The sequence below is a fragment of the Dreissena polymorpha genome, chromosome 5 (assembly GCF_020536995.1).
Source record: "Dreissena polymorpha isolate Duluth1 chromosome 5, UMN_Dpol_1.0, whole genome shotgun sequence".
Taxonomy (NCBI): Eukaryota; Metazoa; Mollusca; class Bivalvia; order Myida; family Dreissenidae; genus Dreissena; species Dreissena polymorpha.
In genome coordinates, this window is record NC_068359.1 from 2937396 (window position 1) to 2962914 (window position 25519).

The 25519-nt window shown below is 34.4% G+C and overlaps 1 protein-coding gene across 1 annotated transcript; it reads right to left on the reverse strand.

Annotated features, from left to right (window-relative positions):
- Positions 1 to 11439: 11439 nt before the first annotated feature.
- LOC127832301 (60S ribosomal protein L18a-like) lies at positions 11440 to 23555 on the reverse strand. The gene is made up of 5 exons (XM_052357717.1): positions 23388 to 23555; positions 20244 to 20423; positions 17040 to 17169; positions 16601 to 16710; positions 11440 to 11598 (listed from the first exon to the last, which is right to left on the reverse strand). Exons 1-5 carry the CDS (start codon positions 23403 to 23405, stop codon positions 11506 to 11508), a joined length of 531 nt encoding a protein of 176 aa, XP_052213677.1. The 5' UTR covers positions 23406 to 23555; the 3' UTR covers positions 11440 to 11505.
- Positions 23556 to 25519: the final 1964 nt, after the last annotated feature.

The window sequence follows — 25519 nt, forward strand, 5'->3', positions numbered from 1 at the left end:
TAATATAACATATTTATATATTGTCAGCCCTAAGTTTAAAAGCTTTGATGCAAAAATAAGCTCGACGAATTAATATCGTTTTTTTAGTTTCATTCAATAATTGCAAAAATTTAAACATACTTGGTCTTCTTTTGTAAAAGTTAGGCAAATAAGCATTTCTCAAATTGTCATAAAAAGGACAAATCAGCACAAAATGGTATTCATCTTCAATTTTGTTAATTGAACAGCTTTTGCATATTCGTTCATTTCTGGGAATATGTTGATGTCTACCAGTTTCAATAAAAAGGCTTTGGGATGATAACCGCATTTTTGCAATGATATTTCTATATTTCGAACTCTCCAAGATATCTAAGAAAGCTGATCGTTCAAAAATAGGTTTTAATTCTTTGTATAGTTACAATGAGGAACTTTCATTAACATCCGTTCTCCAATTTGAAATAAATTAATATCTTTTAAAGGGTTTCGAAAAATTGGAATAAACGTGTTTATATGGACAGATTCTGGATACAACCAAACGTCGTTAAAACCAGATTCTTGTAAAAAGTTTCGAACTTTGAATGCCCATGATTTGGAACGTGTAATGCTTCTTGCTTCTTCGCATTGTTTACGAATAATATTGATTAAATACAGTCTTAAAACATATTTTAATATTCGCAAATAACGGCAAATATACAACGGATATCTTCCAACTTCGGAATACAATGCATTTGAATGTGTAGAGGGTTTTACATTAAGCAGCCATTTACAGAATTTACGCTGTACACGCTCAATATTTTCCGCCTTAGTAAATCCCCAAGTCTCGCAACCATATTTAAGGATCGAAGCAACATATGCATCAAACAAATTAAACATTATTTTGATTGGTACATTTAGCGAGTTCATCGCCCGAGGCTCTTTTGCCGACAGCGTTTTTGTAGCCTGTATATATGCGTCTTACATGTAATGCTAATATCTAGGACGTCATGGTGAGAAAGAAAGGTGCGAAGAAATAAACCGATAGTATGTATAGAATTTTTCTGTTAATGTGTCACTTTTTCCCCCTTATAGGTCAGGGTAAGGTAGTCGTGAAGACTCAGCGATGGCCTGTAAATACACTCTGACATACGATGTCACTTTCCTCTGGTTACTTCACCCATTTGAAACTATATCGACGTTAGGTGATTGTTGTTTTTCTGGGCGCCCATGTGATCGTGTTATTACCGTTGAATCGAATTACTAATTCAATGATCAGATCGGGTGAATGTCAGAGTTTATTTACAGGTCATCGCTGAATGATCAGATCAAGCCGAACCGCAGTATATGCAGACATAGAACGCGGTGACAACGTGATGAGCGCGTGATAAGAACGCAGTGCTATCATGGCGGTCGTAGTAGCAACCTAGTATATGGCAAGCGGTTCGACGCACAATCCCAAGAAACTAGGTTTCTCATGAGAACCTAGGTTCTCAGAATGAGAACCTAGGATTCTGAGAACCTAGGTTCTCGCTTGAAGATTGCACATGGCTTCAAGAATCCAAGTTTTCAAATGAGAACCTAGGTTTTCATGAGAACCTAGGTTCTCATTTGAAAACCTATGTTCTCATGAGAACCTAGGTTCTCAGAATGAGAACCTATGTTCTCATGAGAAATCTAGTTTCTTGCGGTTCGACGCATAATCCCAAGAAACTAGGTTTCTCATTAGAACCTAGGTTCTCAGAATGAGAACCTAGGTTCTCAGAATGAGAACCTATGTTCTCGCTTGAAGATTGCACATGGCTTCAAGAACCCAAGTTTTCAAATGAGAACCTAGGTTCTCGCTTGAAGATTGTACATGGCTTCAAGAACCCAAGTTTTCAAATGAGAACCTAGGTTTTCATGAAAACTTCGGCTCTCATTTGAAAACCTAGGTTCTTATTAGAACCTAGGTTCTCATTCTGAGAACCTGGGTTCTCGTGAGAAACCTAGTTTCTTGCGGTTCGACGCATAATCCCAAGAAACTAGGTTTCTCATGAGAACCTAGGTTCTCAGATTGAGGTTCTCGCTTGAAGATTGCACATGGCTTCAAGAACCCAAGTTTTCAAATGAGAACATAGGTTTTCATGAGAACCTAGGTACTCATTTGAAAACCTAGGTTCTCATGAGAAACCTAGTTTCTTGAGATTATGCGTCGAACCGCTTGCCATGCTAATACGAGCGTAGTTTAAGCATAGCAAGAACATGTTTGTCACGGTACCCGCCTGAATACACGCGCAATAAGAACATAGTGGGAACGTGTTGGACGCAGTAAGAACTAAGCGCAAACGTGGTATGAGCGTAGCAGGAACTTGAGAAATGCATTTTTACAATTTTTACCCGTCCTCGCTACGTCCTACGACATTTTCAGGACGCAGCGCGGTCTTCATGGACGTGGTCAAATGTGACGGGGGCTTAACGTAAGCACTATATTACTAGATGTAACGCATTTATTATGAACCTTACCTTCATATCCGGAAATGCACATCGGTTATTTTAAGTGTGGTTTTAAACTTAAGTTTAACTTTACCGGGACTACAAGCATTCGAATAAACAAACAAAGACCAATTCTTTGACAAAACTTATTTTAAAAATGTGTCTCTAATTATGTCTGTGACATAAATGACTATGTAATTATCCGGTGCTAACATTGAGGATTCGGGTGATGCCACACGTTTTTGTCACAGAGCAAGGTCATATGTCCGATGTAGATCATTGGTAACTTTCTCCGTAATTGCCTGACGTCATTTCCGATATTTTACCCAGATGTAATACTTAAAGGGTTTTCACATTATCCGATTAATCTTATCAGATATACTTATCTCCAATGAACACCTGTAAAACTGCGAGCAATGTCATGACAGATCGTTTAACTTTAACACGTAGATCAATTAGTTGTCATATATTCTCAGATTTAAATCAACTTTAACTTTCTTTCGCTCGATCACCTGTTTTAACACGGAACACGATTAGTCATTTCAACGTTTTAGCGAAAACAAAACAAAACAAGGATAATTACAGGGGAAGCGATGTATCAATTTTAGCACTTAAACCTGAAAAGATCGTAATGAAATCATTAGCCGATATTGCCTATCGAAATTGTTGAATTCTGACAAATAGGTTTGCGGTGTGAAACCTGTAACGGTTATTGTTTGTGAAATAATTCACTCCAGAGGTTTTGGCAATAAAATAAATATTTGTCATTCTAATCAACACTATATTTCCTCGCATTTATTACACGAACGGTTTCGTTTATATATTTATAATGGTTAAATCACGTTTCAAAGAATGCAATTGTGAAACCAATACTACCGGTACATACTTATTATGAACACTCACCCAAATTCCAACGGCAATGCATTCGTCACTAAACAATCAGATATTAAGCAATGTTCTATAAATTATGCAAATTATAGAACGCACCCATTTTTTCTAAATAGACTCATACCAGATGATCATTTTCTGTTTTTGTTTTGTGATACCCAACTGTTCAACAGGACTAACAGTACTAAAAAATGACACTTTTAATAATTCAATATTTACCAGATGAACAGCACTGGTCCTTAAAACTTGAGCGCAGTGGCAATGTACATGTTTCATCTGTTTATAGTTCTCTTTTTTAAAATTTATATTTCTATATTCCGACCACCAGTACGACCGTACTAGCCTGTTTACACCGCTATAACATTAAAATCGCGTAAGGTAAAGAAGTACCGAGCATGCATGATTTGGTGTTACCTAAAGGTAACGGAACAATCTATATGGATCGAAATATTCGAGAAATAATTGGCCCATATGGTCGATCGGTGATGCGTTGATTTCCATTAAATGCATATTTTTTTTATATTAAAGGACTCATTTACTGCTCAAAATTTTAGCCTATGTCTGGGCAAGGGGTCTGGCGTTCATACTGTCCTAATTTTTGAAGATAATTTAATTTCATATTAAGAAAACAACAACATTTATTTCAAGTCCATCATTACTATTGACAGTTGTGTAGGCTAGGAACTGTAATGAAAGTCGTCGTCATTGTCGCCACCGCCAACATAAGCATCATGAACGCATCACAGTGGCACCGGAAACAAATTCGTTAAATAGTTCAATTGACGCACCCTCGTTTGCAGCAAGTGTTTAACAGTTTTCCTTATTTGGTAATGTTTATTTAAAATAATTACTATAAGGATATTAGCAATAATAATTAGCCGTTTGTCATAATAACCTGGCGCTTAAAATAGACGAGCTAAAACGATAACATTATTCTTTTCTGAAAGGAAAATCCTTATCTGATGCGCGCTAATGTACAGAAAAGCGATTGACAATGGGTTATTTTAGCTACTTTATCGCGTTAATTACCACAAAGAGTTTTTTTTGTACAAAAGCAAGTGATAATCTAGACGATATCATAAACAAGACCATTGCTAGACTCATAGTATTTAAATGCGCACACTAATTTATGAATGAAACAGAAGCGTGGGAAATTAGTCATCGGTTTACTTTGTATCCATTGGTCACATTGTAAACACATCTACGGAACGCCGGTATGGTCATATGTTTAACATGTTTATTATGAAATATACTTTAATTATTCTTTTATTTGTAAAACAAGTTTATTGTTTGTGGAAACTTCGTGGTGTGGATATTTTTAACGATGTAGATATTATCTTAATATGCTGTAGTGGTTCTGGAGATGTTGTATATGCTATGAAAATGTATTGCTATTAAAATGAAGTTGTAGATACTTCTACATACGGTTTGAAATGTCTTTTATGTTGTGGTAATTTTTTTTCGTAATGTGAAAATTTCTATCTATTATTGACATTATTTTATGTAAGGTGGATTCTTGTGACGGTTCGCAACATACTATTTGTAGAAACATGTGTTGAATATTACACATGTACTTTGTTGCTTACTTTGAAGTCGTTTATTTTAACTGTTATGGCTAACTTTGAAAATAAATTATCTCCAACATCGTTAATAGCTCTTGCCCCAAATCCTCATTTTGAAAGTAAAATTCAAAAAAGAAAAAGCAACAACAACATAATAATATATAGAAATTATGTAGCAATAGATGACCAAGAAATATTTGCATCATATCAGGACGTATCCAAATCATGACCAGAAATACCCACATGATATAAAGCTCATAAAAAGAGGAATCAAATGTATATAAATAAATATGACACAGCGTATAAAGAAGTATCCACGGCGCATAAGTTTGAATCCACATCATATGAACAATCAACAAGTCTACACAAAAGTATTTATGTATAGATTTACGCAAAGTTACACTTCAGCAGCAGTATATTATTGAGAGTTGTCCGTCATCTATAGCAATGAACCTATTGCCATTAAGTTGAACACAAAACACATGTACTAGACAAACACACACACTCACACAAGGCAGAATGAAAGTGTGATCGCCGTCTCAGAACGGTCAATCAAGTCTAATCCCGTTTAACCCATGTATGCCTAGCGTCTAGAAAAAATAAGGCCTTGGCAAACAGCGTAGACCCAGATGAGACGCCGCATGATGCGGCGTCTCATCAGGGCCTACGCTGTTTGCTTAAAGGAATTTCTGTAAGAAATATTCTAAATATAGAAATAAATATACCAGAAATCTCTAATTTTGGAAATAAATTGATCCAATTTAGAAGGATGGGAGAGTCCACTAGGCATAAATGGGTTAAGGAGCTCCACGCCTCGTACCTGGCCCAGATTTATTAATACAACATGCGGGTGCACATAACATTAACTTCAAAGTATGCCAATCAAAACTTAATAGCACTAAATAAGAATACATTTCATTTGTATTACCAATACAATATTACTCGTTGGATGCAAACCAGAGAAGCAGACTTGCAAATTTTAAAGGCACGTTGACATGAAACTAAAATATGTATGAACTTACTGGTCTGTTCTCAAATAAAAATAGCTTCAAGAGCTTTAGAAGCATATCATCATATACTTGCAATTCACCCATGTATGCCTAGCGTCTAGAAAAAAATGCATTGGCTAACAGCGTAGACCCATGATGCGGCGCCTCATCTGGGTCTGCGCTGTTTGCTTAAAGGGATGTCTGTAAGAAATATTCTAAATATAGAAATAAATAGAACCAGACATCCCTAATTTTGGAAATAAATTGATCCAATTTAGAAGGATGGGAGATTCCACTAGGCATACATGGGTTTAATATTGAGATCGTAGTCGTGCAATATACGGCACAGACGGCCCGGGTAGCTCAGTTGGTAGAGCGCTTGACTACAAGTCCGATTTAACTGACAACTACCCTACGTATATTAGAGGTAGATGAATACTTGACCAATGACAAAAGTTGTATTCCGGCCAGGCCACACAATTTTTGTCATTGGTCAAGTATTCATCTACCTCTAATATACGTAGGGTAGGTGTCAGTTAAAAGCATACGTATATATGCATTTAATACTTGTAAAACAGATTTCCCTGGAAAGAGTGAGTTTGTAAACTGACTTCCGTGATATGGTACATACAGATACAAAAAAAATCCCACTAAACATACAAACAAACAAAACAAAACAATGTCAAGAATAAACCGTAATAATGGCTGTGAAAGGAAACTCTAAAGATGTTTGGAAGACAAATATGTATAAAGATTCTTCTACAGCATGAAAATATGTATACACTGACGATAATAAAGCCCTGTTTAGTAATGATATAACATTAAGACATGAGGCATTGCTGGCATTCCATACATGGCTGTCAATCGCCTGTCTACCTGTCAGTCTACAACCATGAGGGGGTGTAGCCCGGATTGAACAGAAGTTCTGTTCATTAAAATAGGCTGATTGCAAATCGATTTAGTTTGGGTGACTTTAGTGTCGACTTTACGCCTTGTATGGTCTTATCGTCCTGTAATACTACGCGCATAGATACAAGGTTTAAAGACATTTTCGTCTGTCGTCTCCGTTGGTTTTGTTTGGCGTTGTTCTTTACTTTAGACAACGAACATTGAATCAACTACACTGATGTATATTTGAAACAATATCTCCGAGCTGCCCGTCGTCAAAAATAACTACTTTTCTTTAATATTTAAATATTAACATCGTAAATATGTCGGAGATTAAAAAACACTAGATTGTGGTGTCTGTTTTAGTTTCCGATGGTTTAAACAGTTTAATGCGTTTATAAATACTTAAATCAAGCTGTGTTCCGTTTGATAATTCTACATAAGTAGATTTTTGTAACCAACCTGTTTCGGTATTAAAATGGAACAATTTCAATTTAACGAACCTTTTAAGGTATTTAAATGGAACACTGTAAATAATACTGCCCCCCTTCAGATGGTAATTATTGTATTATTAAACATGTCTTGTGAAATTGTTGTTAGGTCGATTACTTATAGTTTGTTCCTACTTTTTTTTTTAATTTAATTAACCTTAGATAACTATTTGAGTCGGGTGAGAACAGGCTAATGGATCGACACTTTCCGCTTTTATGGTATTTTTCATTTAAAGGAAGTCCCTTCTTACCGAAATCTTGTTAATGCGGAAAGTGTCGTCCCTGATTAGCCTGTGCGGACTGCACATGCTAATCTGGGACGACACTTTAGGCAAATGCATTATGCCCAGTTTTCTCAGAACGCGACTCATATCATCTTTACACTCGACGTTTATATAGTGTGATTTTATTAATATGAAGTGTTGAAGATACACAATCATGAGGTCAAGTTTTCGAACTTATTTTCAAGTAAAATACTAGTATTGCATGCGTGTTCTTGAATATTATTCTTTCTATAAAGTAAAACATATTGATATGGATAAATAAAAAAAAATAGCTTCTAATGTATTACCCATTGCACATTTAATTTTCACAGCAGCCCGAAACGTTCTTTCCCCGTTTTTCAGTGATAAGAGTGGTGCCGAGCCATGACCCTGTCGCTATTACAAGTCATTTGATAATCGATACGAATGGATACTCAGTAATTATCAATTATTGAGATAATGGATGTTCGTCTACTAGTAGAATCTAGTGATACAGATATAATGAATGAATTGTAATTATTTTGATTCATTTCCCTGTTTTAATGACTTCATGCTTCAAACGCAACATTAAAAATATTTAATGTTTAATTGAATTGAGTTGCACTCGCCATTCAGTAAACTTCAAGTACTAAATCCTTTCAGAGCGGGAACAATTTACTTGTGACCGCTTAATTTTGCTCAGAACGGCATGTTTTCACAGAAAGTGTCGATTGTCCGAGAAATCCGTTGAAACTGAGAAATATGGCAACAATCCGACTATATTAGACACGTATTTCAAATTAAATTATATTTTCAAAAATCCCGCCTTAATTTTCATATTTTCCATTGTAATCAGCCATGCGTGCAACTATCGTCAGTATAAGGGATATAACTAATTATTAGCTAAATTGAGTTGACCCAAACCGTCTTTTCTATTAACTCCCTTTCTAAAGCTCTAAGTAGATCATGCGTTTTTGAAGAAAATGTCAAAGCGACATTCAACGTTTAGGTAGTAAAATCCTTTAAAGTTCAATGACTTTTAGATATTAACTACCAGCTGCAGAGTTTCAAACTGGAACATTCACAACAACCATGAACTTCAACAAGTAGCCAATTTTTTAAATATGTATACATTAATGTATCACCAGATACGCGCGCGACTGTGTGTTGCTCGTTTGATTTTTTATTTCGGCGTCTTAGTGCATACCAGTTTTCCGATGGTAATCGATGCTTAAGAAATTGTAATAAAAAGGTTTGAAAACTTCGAAAATACCTTTAGTTTTTACATATGGTAGAAAGAAATTCTTTGCAATTCGATATAAGGCGATAACTATAAGCCTGCTGAGAAATTTTTGCGAAAACCTTGGAATTGCAAGTATGGCACGAGCGTAACTTAACCCATTTATGCCTAGTGGACTCTCCCATCCTTCTAAATTGAATCAATTTATTTCCAATATTAGGGATGACTAGTATATTATTTTTTATATTTAGAATATTACTTACTAAAATTCCTTTAAGCAAACAGCGTAGACCCAGATGAGACGCCGCAAGATGCGGCGTCTCATATGGGTATACTCTGTTTGCCAAGTCCTTTTTTCTAGACGCTAGGCATAAAATGGGTTAAGCTCTAGATTGCTGACTTTCGTAAAACTGATGCCAAGTTTCGTAACGCTGTTAGTAAACAATACAGTAGATCACGGGCGTTTGGCAACAGTTCTCAGTTGTCTATCAAATCACTCATCATTTCTCAATAATACGCTGACTTCGATTTCGTCCAGACTGGAAATCACCGCCAGACGATCAGGGCATAATACTACAAACCAAGCGTGGGAGTTTAATGAAGATTTATAGGAATTCATAGCATGCCCTTGTCTGTACTCCATCCAAGAAATTCACTGTGTATTTAACTCCAATTAAGAAATACCGATTTTAATTCACGAGTGATCATAGAAAATAATATTTTTACGAGTAGCGCAGCCACAAGTGAAAATATATTTGTTACATGTATATGGTCATGAGTAAAATAACTTAAAATAAATAATAAATAAATAAAATAATTTTCAGTGTCTGAAAAAGTGAATCATCAGTTTAAATTCACTGATATTTCTCTATGAACCACCGGAAAGCATAAACTACACCGATTCTTGTCAATCAAATTATATACACAATTTGTATATATTATTCTTGTCATTAATAATATATGGATCATTAAATTTTTCTTTCTAGATAAACACATTTGTTGTTTATGTGATTGTTTGGCTCCGGTTTTTTTGCGCCGTTTACAACAGCATTTTCGTCATGCCACGCCTGAGATGGTTTAACGAGTACTAAGTCACAACGTGCACGTTTTCTCAAGACAGTAAAATGTCCACACTTGAATAAGAGGAAGGGGAGAATGGCGAATGACCGATCACCTCACAAGTTGTATGGCCGAATCCGCAACCCTCGGATATGAAGTCCAACGCTCCACCATCTGCGCTCGCCGTGCCGTGTTATGAACGCATCATGCAGTACAACACGTGCGAGTTGCTGTCATGCCAATATACTAACCTCTTGTCTAAAAATTTGATATACGAAACGAATTGTAAAGAACCGTAGTGTTCAACAAAGAACATGTGTCTGCAGTTTGAGGTGTTAACCATGCGTTCAGTCCTATAAATTCTTACTACGAGAATGATAAAGACTAGGCTTATACTCCCGTACATCCCAGATGACCCGTAATCTACGCTATTATTTCGAGGTCATATATTACAGATATACTAGCAATTCTTCCATCTATCAGCGGTATATCAGTTATTTATCTAACGAATCTGTCTCGTTTATTAACACTGGTTGCCAAATATCGTACACACGTTCTATAAATTATACATTTTTCCCACGACTTAGGTCAACCTTGGAGATGTGTCTGGCACACTAGACAAATTATTGGAGATAACACTACACCATTTTCCAACTGTCATAAGGACTGATTTAATGGATTGGTTTCCTACAAAGTATTACAGCACTTTTAATACGATTCCCAGAAAAAATGTAAAACTGCACTTGTTCACGCAACTGTCAGTATCCTTATTATTTCTATACATTCGTAATTGAGTGTACATTTACCAACTCACATTTCCTGGGTTCGATGGTTTACCAGTTACTAACAACTGCCCTGCTTGAATCAGATTAAAAAGGATTTTACAAGCAATCCACACACACGTTATGTGGCCGGTCCGATGATCGATCGCGTGTCCATTGGGTTATAGTCAAGCGCTCAACTGAGCTAGCCGGTCCAACACGTGATAACTGATGTACGTTAATAAACTTAATATGTGATATTTAATGCAATTAACACATGTCAATTATTATATAACCTCATTTTATGTACTAAGGATTGTACTTAGTATTTAAACATAACATTTCAGTAGATAATATGGTTATTGCCGCATGCCAATTAAAATATTTGAGTCATATATATTTTTTGTTTGTTATTGCTAGATATAATTGTGTGGGCATCAGTCATGATTCGCGGTTTAACAAGTGGTGCTTCAAAAGATGGTGTGTGTTTTCTAGTAAAATCAGAGTCAATGACTTTTAGTTGTACTCAAACTGGTCAAAAGCAATACAAAATATTTGATATAAAATGTTATTCTAAATTTAATGTTCCCCACATATTTCTAAGCAGGTACTCAAACTGGTCGTGAAAGCAATAAAAATATTTAATATAAAATGTAATTCTAAATTTCATGTTCCCCACATATTTCTAAGCATCAAACCAAAATTGACACCTGTTGCAAAATCGTGATAAAAGTATAAAATGTGTACAGAAATGTATTCTTCTACCGCTTTTAGTCGATACCTCTCATTGCACTCTTCTTTTTAATTATCATAGAGCACTAGTGCACTGTGCAGCAACACTGTAAGGGATATGAAATCATGACTATGTAAAAATAATAAAAAAAAGCTTCAATCCACTGAAAGGCCATCTTTATTACACATACTTCGTGACATAAATATGCTATTAAGAGAGCAGTCTTTAGAAGGTGGTGTGTGGCCTGTTGGTGGTGAACCTTGGGCTATGTTGGCGGCCATTGATCCTGTGGGTCAAGGGGAACTTGATCTTCGAGTCCTGAAAATGCAAGAACAAGGGCCTTTAAGTGAGTGTCCCTCTTTCATGGCCATGAGATGTTTGGGTTATTTATTTAAAATATGAATGTTATAAGTGTAGTTTTGTTGTTAATAATATTAGTGTTTTTACACCTCAAATTTATAATTCATATTGGTTTACTAGCAGAAAGTTCAAAAGTAAACTGTAAAAAATTAGCATTCTGGAAAGAACACTAAAGTAATTACATGGAAAACTGGTGCTTTTGGCATTAACAAATGTTATTCTCTGTGTACATGAGTCATTTTTTTTAACTTAATGGTTCAACTAAAATGCTTGAATGCTTTTCTGGAGAAACTAAACACTACAAAAAGTGAGCATGTAAGTGCTCCAGCCAGGATTAAAATGGACCAGGAGAAAAGTTTGAAGGGGACTTGAATGTTTGCTTTTATCACCAGTAAAAACAAAACTAATACAAGTACATGTATCTAAAACTAATCAGGCATCTGTTAATTTAAATCAGTAACATTGAAATGGTGTCTGTATAGAGTATAGATTATTTATCAGCTTGTATCAAACCTTCATTGCATTATAGTGGTATTGTTGAAAGGATGTAAGAATTGCTATGACAAAGATTTTGGCTTTGGAGATAACGTCAGTCTGTTGTCCCTTTATATCCATTTTAAAGTGATATCTTTGTGCAAAATAAAATCCATGCAAATAAAATGAATAAAGGCAGGGCAGTATAAAAGGAAGCAGGCACCTACAAAGGGGAGAGGTCATTGTACCCTTGTTATTATTGCTAGCTGGAGCACATTTATCGGTGACTTATTTCCCCAGCAAAGATGCAAGCACAATACTTGGTAATAATCATGTGAATAATTCCTCACAAGGGAAAGGTAATTGCCAATACATTCTATTGAAATTTATATAGATATTAGGGAAAAATTGCCACCATGTAAATAAACATTGTGAATGCTGCAGTCTCAAACAGTCAAACAAATACAAATAAGAGCACCTATGTTCAGACAATATTTATAAATTCTACTTAATTTCCCAGACAAAATGTGTGCACACAGGAAAACTATAAATGCAGTTCTTGAACACCTATGATCACATTGTAACTAACTTCCCAAACAAGTTGGTAAACACAATACCTCCTAATAAAGAATAACATTAGGTATGAGCCTTCAACTACCAATCAGTACAGAGTAAAGCTTTGTCCTAGTAGTAAAATTGTGGGAGAGATTTGTCCACACACCTCCCCCCTAAAATTTGAAAAGTTGGCTAATGCCCCAAGAGCTTTGTTTCTGATACCAGCAAATCAAATACTGACATTCAATAGCTACAACTCAAGGTTAGAACAATATGTTGATGTTCTACAATTTCAAATTAAAATATTTGTTTTTATTCTGAGACCTAAGAGATATTTATGCACAATTTTGTACAGGCATTGCAATATTGTCAACATGCTAAAGTCAATATACCCACCGGCATGTATCCAAGTATCACATAAGAGCATCAAGTGTTCAAACCAGGATTCAATTTTTAGAACAAAGGTAAAAAGAAAGGCAATAATATAAATATATTACTGAAAATACTTAAAGACTGTGCTTTGTACAGAACTTAATATTTATCCAGTATATGGAATGTGGTGTTAAAGCCATGATTCACTTTCAAGTCAAAACGTAACAAGAAAGGCGACAGGCTTAATTTGATATTGCACAGTTGTGAAAGTATTATCAATATGTTACTGATAATACTGCAAGAGTGTGCACTTCATCAGAAATGACTTACAGAGAAAAAAGTATTTAATATAATGTTCATGCCATGATTCACTTTCAAGTCAAAACATAACAAGAAAGGCGACAGGCTTAATTTAATGTTGCACAGATGTGAAAGTATTATCAATATGTTACTGATAATACTGCAAGAGTGTGCACTTTATCAGAAATGACTTACAGAGAAAAAAGTATTTAATATAATGTTCATGCCATGATTCACTTTCAAGTCAAAACACAACAGGAAAGGCGACAGGCTTAATTTGATATTGCACAGATGTGAAAGTATTATCAATATGTTACTGATAATACTGCAAGAGTGTGCACTTCATCAGAAATGACTTACAGAGAACAAGACTATTGCCAAGCAATTTATGTCCCCTACCAGCTCCACCATTGTCAGAAATTCCACCATTGTCAGAATTTTTTATCTTTTTTTATATTAGTTGCCATAGCAATCATAATTTTTGACGTAGGAACAAAATGACGTGCATTATGTCCATATTGCCATCTATCCATGTTTCAAGTTTCATGAAAAAATATGAAGAGATTTTAAAATTATCGCAGGATCCAGAAAAAAACACCATTTTCAGCAGTATTTCTAGTCTATTTGTTGCCATAGCAACAAGAATTTTTGACGTAGGAACAAAATGAAATGACGTGCAAAATGTCCATATTGCCATCTATCCATGTTTCAAGTTTCATGAAAAAATATGATGAACTTTTACAGTTATCGCAGGATCCAAAAAAAACAACACCATTTTCAGCAGTATTTCTAGTCTATTTGTTGCCATAGCAACCAGAATTTTTTACGTTGGAACAAAATGAAATGGCGTGAATAATGTCTATATTCAGGGTTCTCAATAACTTTTGAGCCAACATGCCAAAATGTGAAACCAACAGGCCTTCTAGGGGGGTTGGGGGGCATGCTCTCACTAAAATTTTAAAATTGAGCACCTGATTTCCTGCATTTTTGGCCAATTTATGGCTTTTTTAATGGTCAACAACGCACTTACATTTGAGCATTTTTTTGTGCATTTTATGAATTTTAGCTTTTTTAACTAACAACAGATAAATGAAAAAAGCTCTTTATCTTTTTTGTAAAATTTTAACTCGTATAAAATGAGATTTTTCACAAATAAAATGTATCATAATTCGGATAAATACAACTTGCGGATACGGAATTGCACTCAATTTTAAGGGTCAATTTTTACGATTTTGACGGGGTTTTTTTTGCACAAGGTTCCAATTTAGACATTTTATTCTGATAGGAAAAACTTCGATTTTGGAATGGGAATGGGGCCTAAATTCGGCCCTACAGGAATGGGGAAAAGGCCTAATCGTCCTTCTACCATGCACATTTTGCGTGACACTTCTAGTTTGAAACGTAACTGAATTGAATTTAAACAAACTTTCACAACAACAAAAACTTTGCATTAACACAAGGAACGCAAGCAATCAGGAACAAAAGTTCACCATGTGATGAAAAGAACGTCAAAATATTTGACTGGTTTTTGACCGATTCCAATTTGCACCATTTCATTGTTGTTGTTGTAATGTGTTAAGGGAGATAATCAAGCGATGTCTTTGCTTAATAGCAAAAAGGAGCAAAATTACCGAAAGACACGCAAATTTCAAAAAGTGTATTGCCGATGTTCAAAATCTGAGCAATTTTCAACTGGCCAAAATCTGATTTCAAACGGTTGATTTGGCCGGCAGCCGGCTCTAATTGAGAACCCTGATATTGCCATCTATCAATGTTTCAAGTTTCATGAAAAAATATGACGAACTTTTAAAGTTAACGCAGGAACATTTCAAAGGTGTTGGCCACAGAGTGCAGGATATGGGTGTATCAGTGTTAACACAAATAAGAGACAGTTCCCATTATTACAGACTTATTAAAGAATTGGAATTCATAAAGAAGTTTCAAACGCTATCACCAAATGGACTAAATACAAAAAATCAACTTGATGTCCTGCTACGGGAAACTATCTTGTAAAATATATGTGAAAAACATTTAATATTAATCATCAACATAAATGAATGTAAAAATAATAGTACTTTATGCAATTTATCTTATCCATAATGTGTCAATGATATATAGAATAGCAAGTATATATGATTATTTAATCAAATATCATTATAATATTTTACATAGATATGGATTGAAATAATTAAAGTCATTAAATAAGTTTACCCTATTTAATTATAATTATATATGATGATGATTGTTTTATTGTAAAATATCATTTTATTAAATATATAAAGCACACATTCAACATAAGATTAAGACAAAATATGTAAGTGTTGAACATCATTTCATTTTTGGGGAATTTTTACATTTTTTGGCGCCATTTTATATAACGCCATTTATGACGTCATCATGTACGTCATTTGACGTTTAAAAACATTTTTCTTTGTTATTTAAATTGTGCAGTCAAAAGACGTAAAAATGTAGTTAACATATAATTTCCAATGTTTTGATAAAGGCATTATGCCGAAACGTCAAAGGAGTATTATCAGAAAGTTATAATTATTTAATATCCCTTCGGATAATTCAACTAAGTTAACGCAGGATCCAAAGAAACACACCATTTTCAGCAGTATTTCTAGACTATTTGTTGCCATAGCAACCAGAATTTTTGACGTAGGAACAAAATGAAATGACGTGCATAATGTCCATTGCCATCTATCCATGTTTCAAGTTTCATGAAAAAATATTAAGAACTTATAAAGTTATCGCAGGATCCAGAAAAGTGTGACAGACTGACTGACACACAAGAGCGCAAACCATAAGTCCCCTCTGGTGAAACCGGTAGCCTAGGGGACAATAAAGTATTTAATATAATGTTCATGCCATGATTCACTTTCAAGTCAAAATGTAACAGGAAAGGCGACAGGCTTGATTTAATGTTGCACAGATGTGAAAGTATTATCAATATGTTACTGATAATACTGCAAGAGTGTGCACTTAAAACTTCTAGTTTTCTGAACTTATTGGATTACAATAATTTGAATTGAATTTATAATAAGAATTCATTACAAATGTTCATGCCATGATTCACTTTACAGTCAATAATTAACAAGAAAGGCGACAGGCTTGATTTGATTTTGCACATAGAGTAGGTATAGCACAACATTTGTGTTGCAAATACCGCAAGTATGTGCACCAAACATCTAAATAAAAAGTAAAATGGCAACAAAAATCAGCTGATAACTCTACCACCGATTAAGTGGAAACCTACGTGGAACTGTTTGATGGCAGGTCTGCGTGTCTTGTCTGGTGTCACTTCCTCAACCCTCATGATTTGAATGGTCGACGTTCTGGCACGGTGACGGGCACCCATATCACGGTCTAAACAAAAACACCAAAGTCAGGGAATTGTGTTATTAATAAAGTGTAGTCAGATTTGTAGGTTCTTACCTTTTAAAAAAGACTTTATTTCTGTTCCTTTCATTAGCTATTTGTTCAACAATGACACTTTGACGGGTCTTCATTAACCACAGAGTCTTCTTCATATCCTTGAATCTAGCTCAAAAATATCATTTGTAGCTCTTACTCTGTATTCATCAAACCTTACCTGATGCGTGGTATTTGAATGGTGCAAATGGACATCATTTCTGGTTAACATGCAAGGTACAAGCTAAGGTGACTTTTATAAACTCTTAGTCAAGCAAACTCACAGCACTGGGTAACTGCTCCTGCAGCAGTTAGATCTCTGTATTCACGGTACATGTTGTGGTTTCCACTTCGAGACACGTATCTCAGCCAAATGCCAATGTTCTTAATTTTCAATGGTCGTTTTTCATAAACCTGGAAGAAATGTACATAACAGATAACACCAAAATCAACAAGACTATTGCCAAGCAATAAAAGTCCCCTACCGGCTCCACAATTGTCAGAAATTCCACCATTGTCAGAATATTTTTTTTATTTGTTGCCAAAGCAACCAGAATTGTTGACGTAGGAACAAAATGAAATGACGTGCATAATGTCCATATTGCCATCTATCCATATTCCAAGTTTCATGAAAAAATATCAAGAAGTTTTTAAGTTAACGCAGGATCCAGAAAACCACCATTTTCAGCATTATTTGTAGTCTATTTGTTGCCATAGCAACCAGAATTTTTGACAGAGTAACAAAATTAAATGAAGTGCATAATTTCCATATTGCCATCTATCCATGTTTCAAATTTCATGAAAAAATATTAAGAACTTTTAAAGTTATTGCAGGATCCAGAAAAAAACAAACATTTTCAGCAGTATTTCTAGTCTATTTGTTGCCATAGCAACCAGAAATTTTGACGTAGGAACAAAATGAAATGACGTGCATAATGTCCATATTGCAATCTATCCATGTTTCAAGTTTCATGAAAAAATATTAAGAACTTTAAAAGTTATCGCAGAATCCAGAAAAAAACACCATTTTCAGCAGTATTTCTAGTCTATTTGTTGCCATAGCAACCACAATTTTTGACGTAGGAACAAAATGAAATGACGTGCATAATGTCCATATTGCCATCTATCCATGTTCCAAGTTTCATGAAAAAATATTAAGAACTTTTAGAGTAATCGCAGGATCCAGAAAAAACACACCATTTTCAGCAGTATTTCTAGTCTATTTGTTGTCATAGCAAGCACAATTTTTGACGTAGGAACAAACTGAAATGATGTGCATAATGTCAATATTGCCATCTATCCATATTCCAAGTTTCATGAATAAATATTAAGAACTTTTAGAGTTATCTCAGGATCCAGAAAAAAACACCATTTTCAGCAATATTTCTAGTCTATTTGTTGCCATAGCAACCACAATTTTTTACGTAGGAGCAAAATGAAATGACGTGCATAATGTCCATATTGCCATCTAACCATATTCCAAGTTTCATGAAAAAATATTAGGAACTTGAGAGTTATCGCAGGATCCAGAAAAGTGTGACGGACTGACTGATACAAAACCATAAGTCCCCTTCGGTGAAACCGGTAGGGGACTTATTAGGCATTATTCCTTACTTTCAATTCTTATAAACGTACAAGCGTGCCTACTTTTCTAAAACATTCGTCTATTTATAAAGGCCTGGGTTACAGTGATTTGTGAACAATGTTTAACTTTGTTGTACATATGATTGCAGGGACAATATTGGAAATAAAAGAAATTGCAATTCCTTTAAAACATGTCTGCCAACCATTATCATAATATTAGTCTTATTGAATTAAATTTTCTGATGTTTAGCCTTCAGTTTGGTACACTACCTACACACAACTCCCATTTATTGATTGGAAACTGTTTTGTAATTTTCACAGTGACAATGGCTTTATGGCCACAAATTCTATCAGCAGCTAGGTCTGCAGGTAATGCTATCAGCAGCTAGGTCTACAGATAATGCTTTCAGCGGCTAGGTCTGCAGGTAATGCTTTCAGCAGCTAGGTCTGCAGGTAATGCTGTCAGCAGCTAGGTCTGCAGGTAATGCTATCAGCAGCTAGGTCTGCAGATAATGCTATCAGCAGCTAGGTCTGCAGGTAATGCTATCAGCAGCTAGGTCTGCAGATAATGCTATCGGCATATAGGTCTGCAGGTAATGCTTTCAGCAGCTATGTCTGCAGGTAATGCTATCAGCAGCTAGGTCTGCAGGTAATGCTATCAGCAGCTAGGTCTGCAGTTAAGCTACATATACACACAAATTCTGTGTCTCCAAACAAGCTTATAGCAGAAGCACACAGAATTTAAATGCAAAACCTCCATACAACCTGTATTATTAAGAGAAGCTGTATTTTAGGTAACAGTTATCATACCCATGACCCAATTAGCCCCAAATACAATCCCATACTAGGTCTCCATTCAAGCTACATGTATATCCAAGTGTCATCAAGATTGGTCAAAGCAACTAGTAAGCTGGCATTATTAATGAGGTGGCATTGTTTTCCAGATAGATACGACACAAATATTAGATACCAAATAGATATTACACATCAATTAACCCCTAACCCTAACCCTACCCCCTAACCTACCCCTTCCCCTTAGTGGGCAGAGTTAACACCGCACTTTCAATTGTGCAATTTCTCTTTGGGTGTGAATCTATTTGAAATACAATGGAATACAATGTTCTCGTTATTGATGAGGCAATTTGGGAATCACTCAAGGACCACAAATCAGAGATGCTCATGTTATTTAGCAGGTTATCAAACTTGTTTGAGATTATAGGCCCAAAACCATAAACATCAAGTTTCATGATGATCCAATATAAAATATCGTTATTAAGCCAGATGGCATGGCAAATTTGGCTATTTGCATACAAGTCAATGGTCATAATTCAGAAGTTCTTAATGTGATCTGGTTGATTTACAAACTTGTCAGAGACAATTATGCGCTTAACCATTGTAACCAAGATTCATGATGATATGATTTAAACTGAGTTATTGAGCTGACATTGTTCTCATGGGACTGCCTCCCTTCACAGGACTGGTGTTCCCATAATACAATCATTTTTTAAACAGGCATATCAAAATACATGTAGTGCAATTAATTTGCGAGACTTGACATTTTATTTACAACATTGAAAGTTATGGTACATGTTATTTAGAAAAAAAACTGATCACATTTTTAATTGTTTTGATTAAGATGGATTTTTCCCGTTTACAAAAATCCTGCGGTAATTTAACAAACTCATATTTCCTGGGATACGTATTAACCAGTAATAAGTGTACATAGTTGAATATGAGGAAGTGAAAGAATAGCAATAGAAGGCATTTCAAGACCAATGCTCACAAAAGATACACTTGATATACTTTAAAGCTACTTTGATTTTAACTACTTTATATCACAGCGTAATCCATATCATACATTGTAATTAAAAGCAGATCTCAATTCCATCAAGCAAAGTTCATACCTCCTGACAAGAAACAATTTCTCCTTGTGTCCTCTTCATCTTCTTCAACTGACAGACGAAGTACCAGAATCTGGACTTTGCAGTACACTTGTCAGGGGCAAAGATTTGCATCTGGTAGAGTGGCGGTGTTCGATTCTTATCAGAGGGCATAGACCGCCCGATTACTTTGAACTGCTTCAACTACAAATTAGAACCACAATAACTGAATTAAATATAGAAGTTTAAGAACACTAATGTTTCTTGACAACATAGAAATTTATATTTGTTTACTTAAAGCAGGGTTTTTTATCTGATTTTTGGGAAGGGCCTGGCCTTTTTTAGGGGCAAAAAATCGCGTGAAACGTTGAATTTTGGGGGAAAAAATCGTGCAAAAAGCCGGATCTGTGGGAAAATAAGGAGCGTATAAAATAATCAATTTAACATATTTTACTGTTTTTAAAACAAATTGAAGGCAATGGATAATTTAATTATGCAATATTTTGTTCTATTTTCTACAGTGGATCAGGTTAACTTATATATTTAAAGTTAAAAAAAAAACAAAAAAAAAACATTTTTTTTTTTTTAGGGGAAAATGAAATCTAGGGGAAAATTTACCAGCTGTGGGGAAGAAAAAATCCGAGGGGAAAGGGCCAATTTTCGGCGGGTCCCAAATAAGGACAAAAAAACTTCTTAAAGAATATACATTGGTTCATTCTACAATTGATAGGTTGAAGAATAGATATGCAAACATCGCCAGTAAGAACTCTGGGTCTAGGAAGACAGTTGAGAATCTTGAAAAACATGAACAATTGCAATGTTGTTGTTTTTGTTTAAATTGAAAGCCTGTATTCGGCCGCATTCCCAATGGAAAAAAGTATGTATTTAAAAAAAAATTCTATTAAATACAATTATATTGAAAACTCTTTTATTCCAAATTTTAAAGTATTTGTTAGCAAACCAACAACAACCTGTCAATTTTAGTTAAAACGCAGTAATTTGTCCAAATCCAACGGGACCTGGCATTTTTTTTTCATTCCTAAAATGGTACAAAAAAACGTATTTGGCTTGGTCCACATATTACCCCCAGTATGTCATAGGCAGATTTCCCCAAGCGTTAGAGATTTAGGAAGCTAAATAGATTAGCAATTGTATTTATCAAATTAATCATAATATATTCAAGTTTGTTTTTGTATAATGAAACATTACAGTCATATTCTATAAAAGTAGATTTTCTAGTATATCTTACAGTGTCTATTGCAGAAATCCAAAAGTAGGGAGGAAATTACCCCCCCAACATTGAAAAATAAGGGGGATTTTTCTGAAACAGGGGGGGGGGGGGGGGGGGCAATTATCAAATACCATTTGTATGTGTTTTAGTTTTAATGTTTGTTTACCATAAACATAATTACATACAGTCAAGTCAGTGAAATACTGTTTAATAAAACAGCACTTTCCCAAGTATTGCACCGACTTGAATAAAAAAACAAATATATGTTTTCACATGATATTTCTATTTCATTTAAAATTATAACAAGAGATGTGTTTGTCAGAAACACAATGCCCCCTATTGCGCCGCTTTGAAATAAAATTTCAATATATCATTTGGCAGGTTTAGAAATTAACTCCCTTTTAAAGCTTATTACTTCCCTTGGATTGTATTTTTTGACTTTTGACCGTGAAGGATGACCTTGACCTTTCACCACTCAAAATGTGCAGCTTCATGAGATACACATGCATGCAAAATATAAAGTTGCTATAATTTTGCCCCCCCCCCAAAGGATCAACACGAAATGCATGAGCATTGTTTATTTGAAACTAGAATTTGTGAATGTCACGTTAACATTAAAATTCGGAAGTGTGTTTCCGCTTAAAAATGTTATGCTCATTTGAGAATTCAATGACATCTTAACGGTTATGTGCAATGAATTTGACCATAATTTGTTGAAACCCTTTACGGGTCAAAAATGTTTTGACATTATTATGCATGAAATGCACAATTTCCACAAGGATTACACCCAGTTGCCATCATCAGTTTTCTAAATAACTGGCAATGATTTCATTGTGGAGGTGTACACCGTAGGGTTCGTTTAGTGTGGTAAGCCGACAAAACCATGCGCTACTGACAATTATGTCATGCGTCAGCTGCATGATTTTCCTGCAGGTAGTGAATGCCTAAGTGTGCTGTCGCTCATTCAAAGCATGCACTCTCATTAACCAATATCCATTTTCCAACACAACGAGTCGACATTCCACCTTCAGACGATCTTTAGTTGAGTAAAGAGATATATGTAATTGACAGACAATTGTAAAACAGCTCTCAACATTTTCGGCGCAGACGATATCGCTTAGACCTTGAAACATACTTCTGGATATCAAGCGCACAACTTTTGTCACACACATGCTGAAAATGTCAGTGATCTTTGGAAAAAAAGCAGGAATTGCACAGTCTAGAATCGACACTGATCTTAGCAAACATTGCATGGTAAAAGTTCAGTATTTATAATAATTATTATAATTATAATAATTAAATATCATCATAATGGCATTAGTTGCTGTTGTTTTTTTAAATCAATAATACTGGCAGGAAGATTTTAATATTTATATCCGCTAGAACCAAACTTTATTGATTTCCTGCAGCAGTGGCCTGTGCAATCACAAAATGGAAACTACCTATATAATGAAGTGTCATTCATCTCCATCATTGTGAAAGTCCGACAACCATTCCAACAATATATAGATATCTTCTTCGGATAATAAAAACTAAATGTAAAGTGAAACTATTTCTTTTAAACAGTAGATTGATTTGGTCTTACAAATACTAAAGCCAATACAAAATTTCTGTTTTTCCAGTCAGTGAAGCAGGTTGCGTCAGATAATATGATAGTCAATTTTCTGTAGTGCGATGCAAGGATCGTACTTGTTCTTTAGCATAACACACTCGCTGCACTTCTAAACATTATGGCTGCAGTGTTGTTTTGTAAAATAAGTGACATTCCTTCCTCGCGAAAATATGTTACACTTAAGTAGACGATTTCATTTTTATATTTCGGCTGTGATTATCACAAAGAGAATAGAAATACATTATAATGTTAACAGTGACAGCTAGAAGGGCATTTGAGTTTTTATTATAGATGTGGTCAATATTATATTTTTTAGGGCACGTACATCACCACGAGCCTTCATGATGGTCCACGCTGGGAAAAGAGAAAGTCACGTGACGGTATTTACAGAAATAATTGTGCTTAATATTCAATTCTGTCCAAATTTCATTGCCAACGACATTTTTTACAATAATAACAATAAGATTAATATTCGTAATATTTTAATTATGAAAAACATAAACATTAAGTGCACATTTTTTGAAAGGTTAAAATTCACTGATTTTAGTCATTACTCACGGCGCTGACCGTTTGGCAAAACAAAATTTCATAAACACTTAAAGGTCAGATTTATATAGTAAAAGCCGTGGAGGTTTCGGTAAATTGATTTTATAAAGGAGGTATACCTACAACGAGGTGTTAATGACACCTATTATCGGCTTACAATAACATTAGAGGCATTTATTTGCAAACTGTGGATTAATTTTGAGTTGAGTAATTAATGCTATGCCTAAGGTAAAGAATTAAGGGAAATGAATGAGCTACCTCTGAAAAACGAATTCTGTTAGGAAATTTTTGGTTAATTTTACGATTTAAATAACGCAATACTGTTGTTTTTTTAATTGGTGCTTTTATTTAAATAACATAATAGTAACATAATAGTAATAAGAAGTAATGATTTATGGCGGAATCAATGTAAGCTCTTCAATTAAGTTTAATGCTATTTTAAAAAGTTTCTTGTAAAATATGATTTAATAAAAATGATTTCATGTTGAATTTTATATTTATTTATATGTTTTATTATTTCTTTCTGGTTGAGAAAAACACAAGAAAAAAAAACAATATATAAAATTTAATACGTGTACGTAATTAATAAAAAGTAATATAATGATACGCGTTATGTTTTATAATTATGTTAAGTGCGCGTGCCATTGAACGTTGAGTTAAGCGAAGAGATACACATAATTGAAAACTGATAAAAATGACATCTAACACAACGCCAGCAGAATGAATACACTGTGTAATAGCAAGCTGCTGTGATGATCATTATCTTATCAACTTAATACACAGGCACCTGGCTACTGTACTGGAACAATGGGTTTTACGGCCAAAATAACTGATATCATTTTTTGCCTAAACAAATCGGTTCAATAAAAAATAATAACTGATTTACTTTGTAATCCGTTTTATTTAGCAACAAGTAAAACATGGATACAATATATATATTTGAATATTTCATGTCATTTAAAACAATAATGAGGGAGTAATCACATATTAATAAGATACATTTTTGACACACTACAATATTAATACGACACATTATTATCATTCAGATTTTCCGCATGCTGATTTAATTTAATTACATTTCTAATACAAATGAGATACATGTACGACACAATTCAATTTAATGTTACATTTCAACCATATCAGTCGTTCATCGTTCAAGACTCGTCGTCGTCGAGCATGTGGTGGACCGCTGTGGATGGTCCCAGGGCATTGATGTGGCTGATGATCATTTCTTATTTGACAATGACCATTATAATTTTATAATTACCCAATTACATAATAATGTTATTTTTACCACAAATAAACATCCTTTGATGTCACCACCAGTATTTTTGGTAAACATGATTAAAGAAGGAAAACGTTTGTTTATTTCACAGTTTGAAAGTTACTGGTCGTGTATGTAAAAACTCGGCCACCAGTGTTAAAGCATGTTCACGATCTAAACATACATATCTAGATCATTTTAAGAATAATACCTTATGTGCTGACCTGATTGTAGGAAAAAGAAACAAGAAATTTATTTATATAAGAAACAAACATATTTGATCTTATTTTAAACCACCGAAACTTAACCATTATATAAACATGAGGTAGTTTGCTAACATAATGAATATGTTGCCCAGCTCTTGCCACGTGGAGGCCACCTCTTGTAAGAGCCACATTATTATTTTTTTTAACTGATACGCTTTATTTAAGGTTTTTATCAACTAATTGTTTAAAAACATATATAAAATACAAAACGATCATGACCTAAAGATAAACTTTTAATATATAATTTACCTCCATCGATTAGAATATCAATAGGTTGCAAGCCTGGATAATTAATAATAACACTTTGCAAACATCTCTAATTTGATAAAATCAAGTCCGTACATTTAAACAGATAAATTAATTAGTGCCAAACAACTCAAT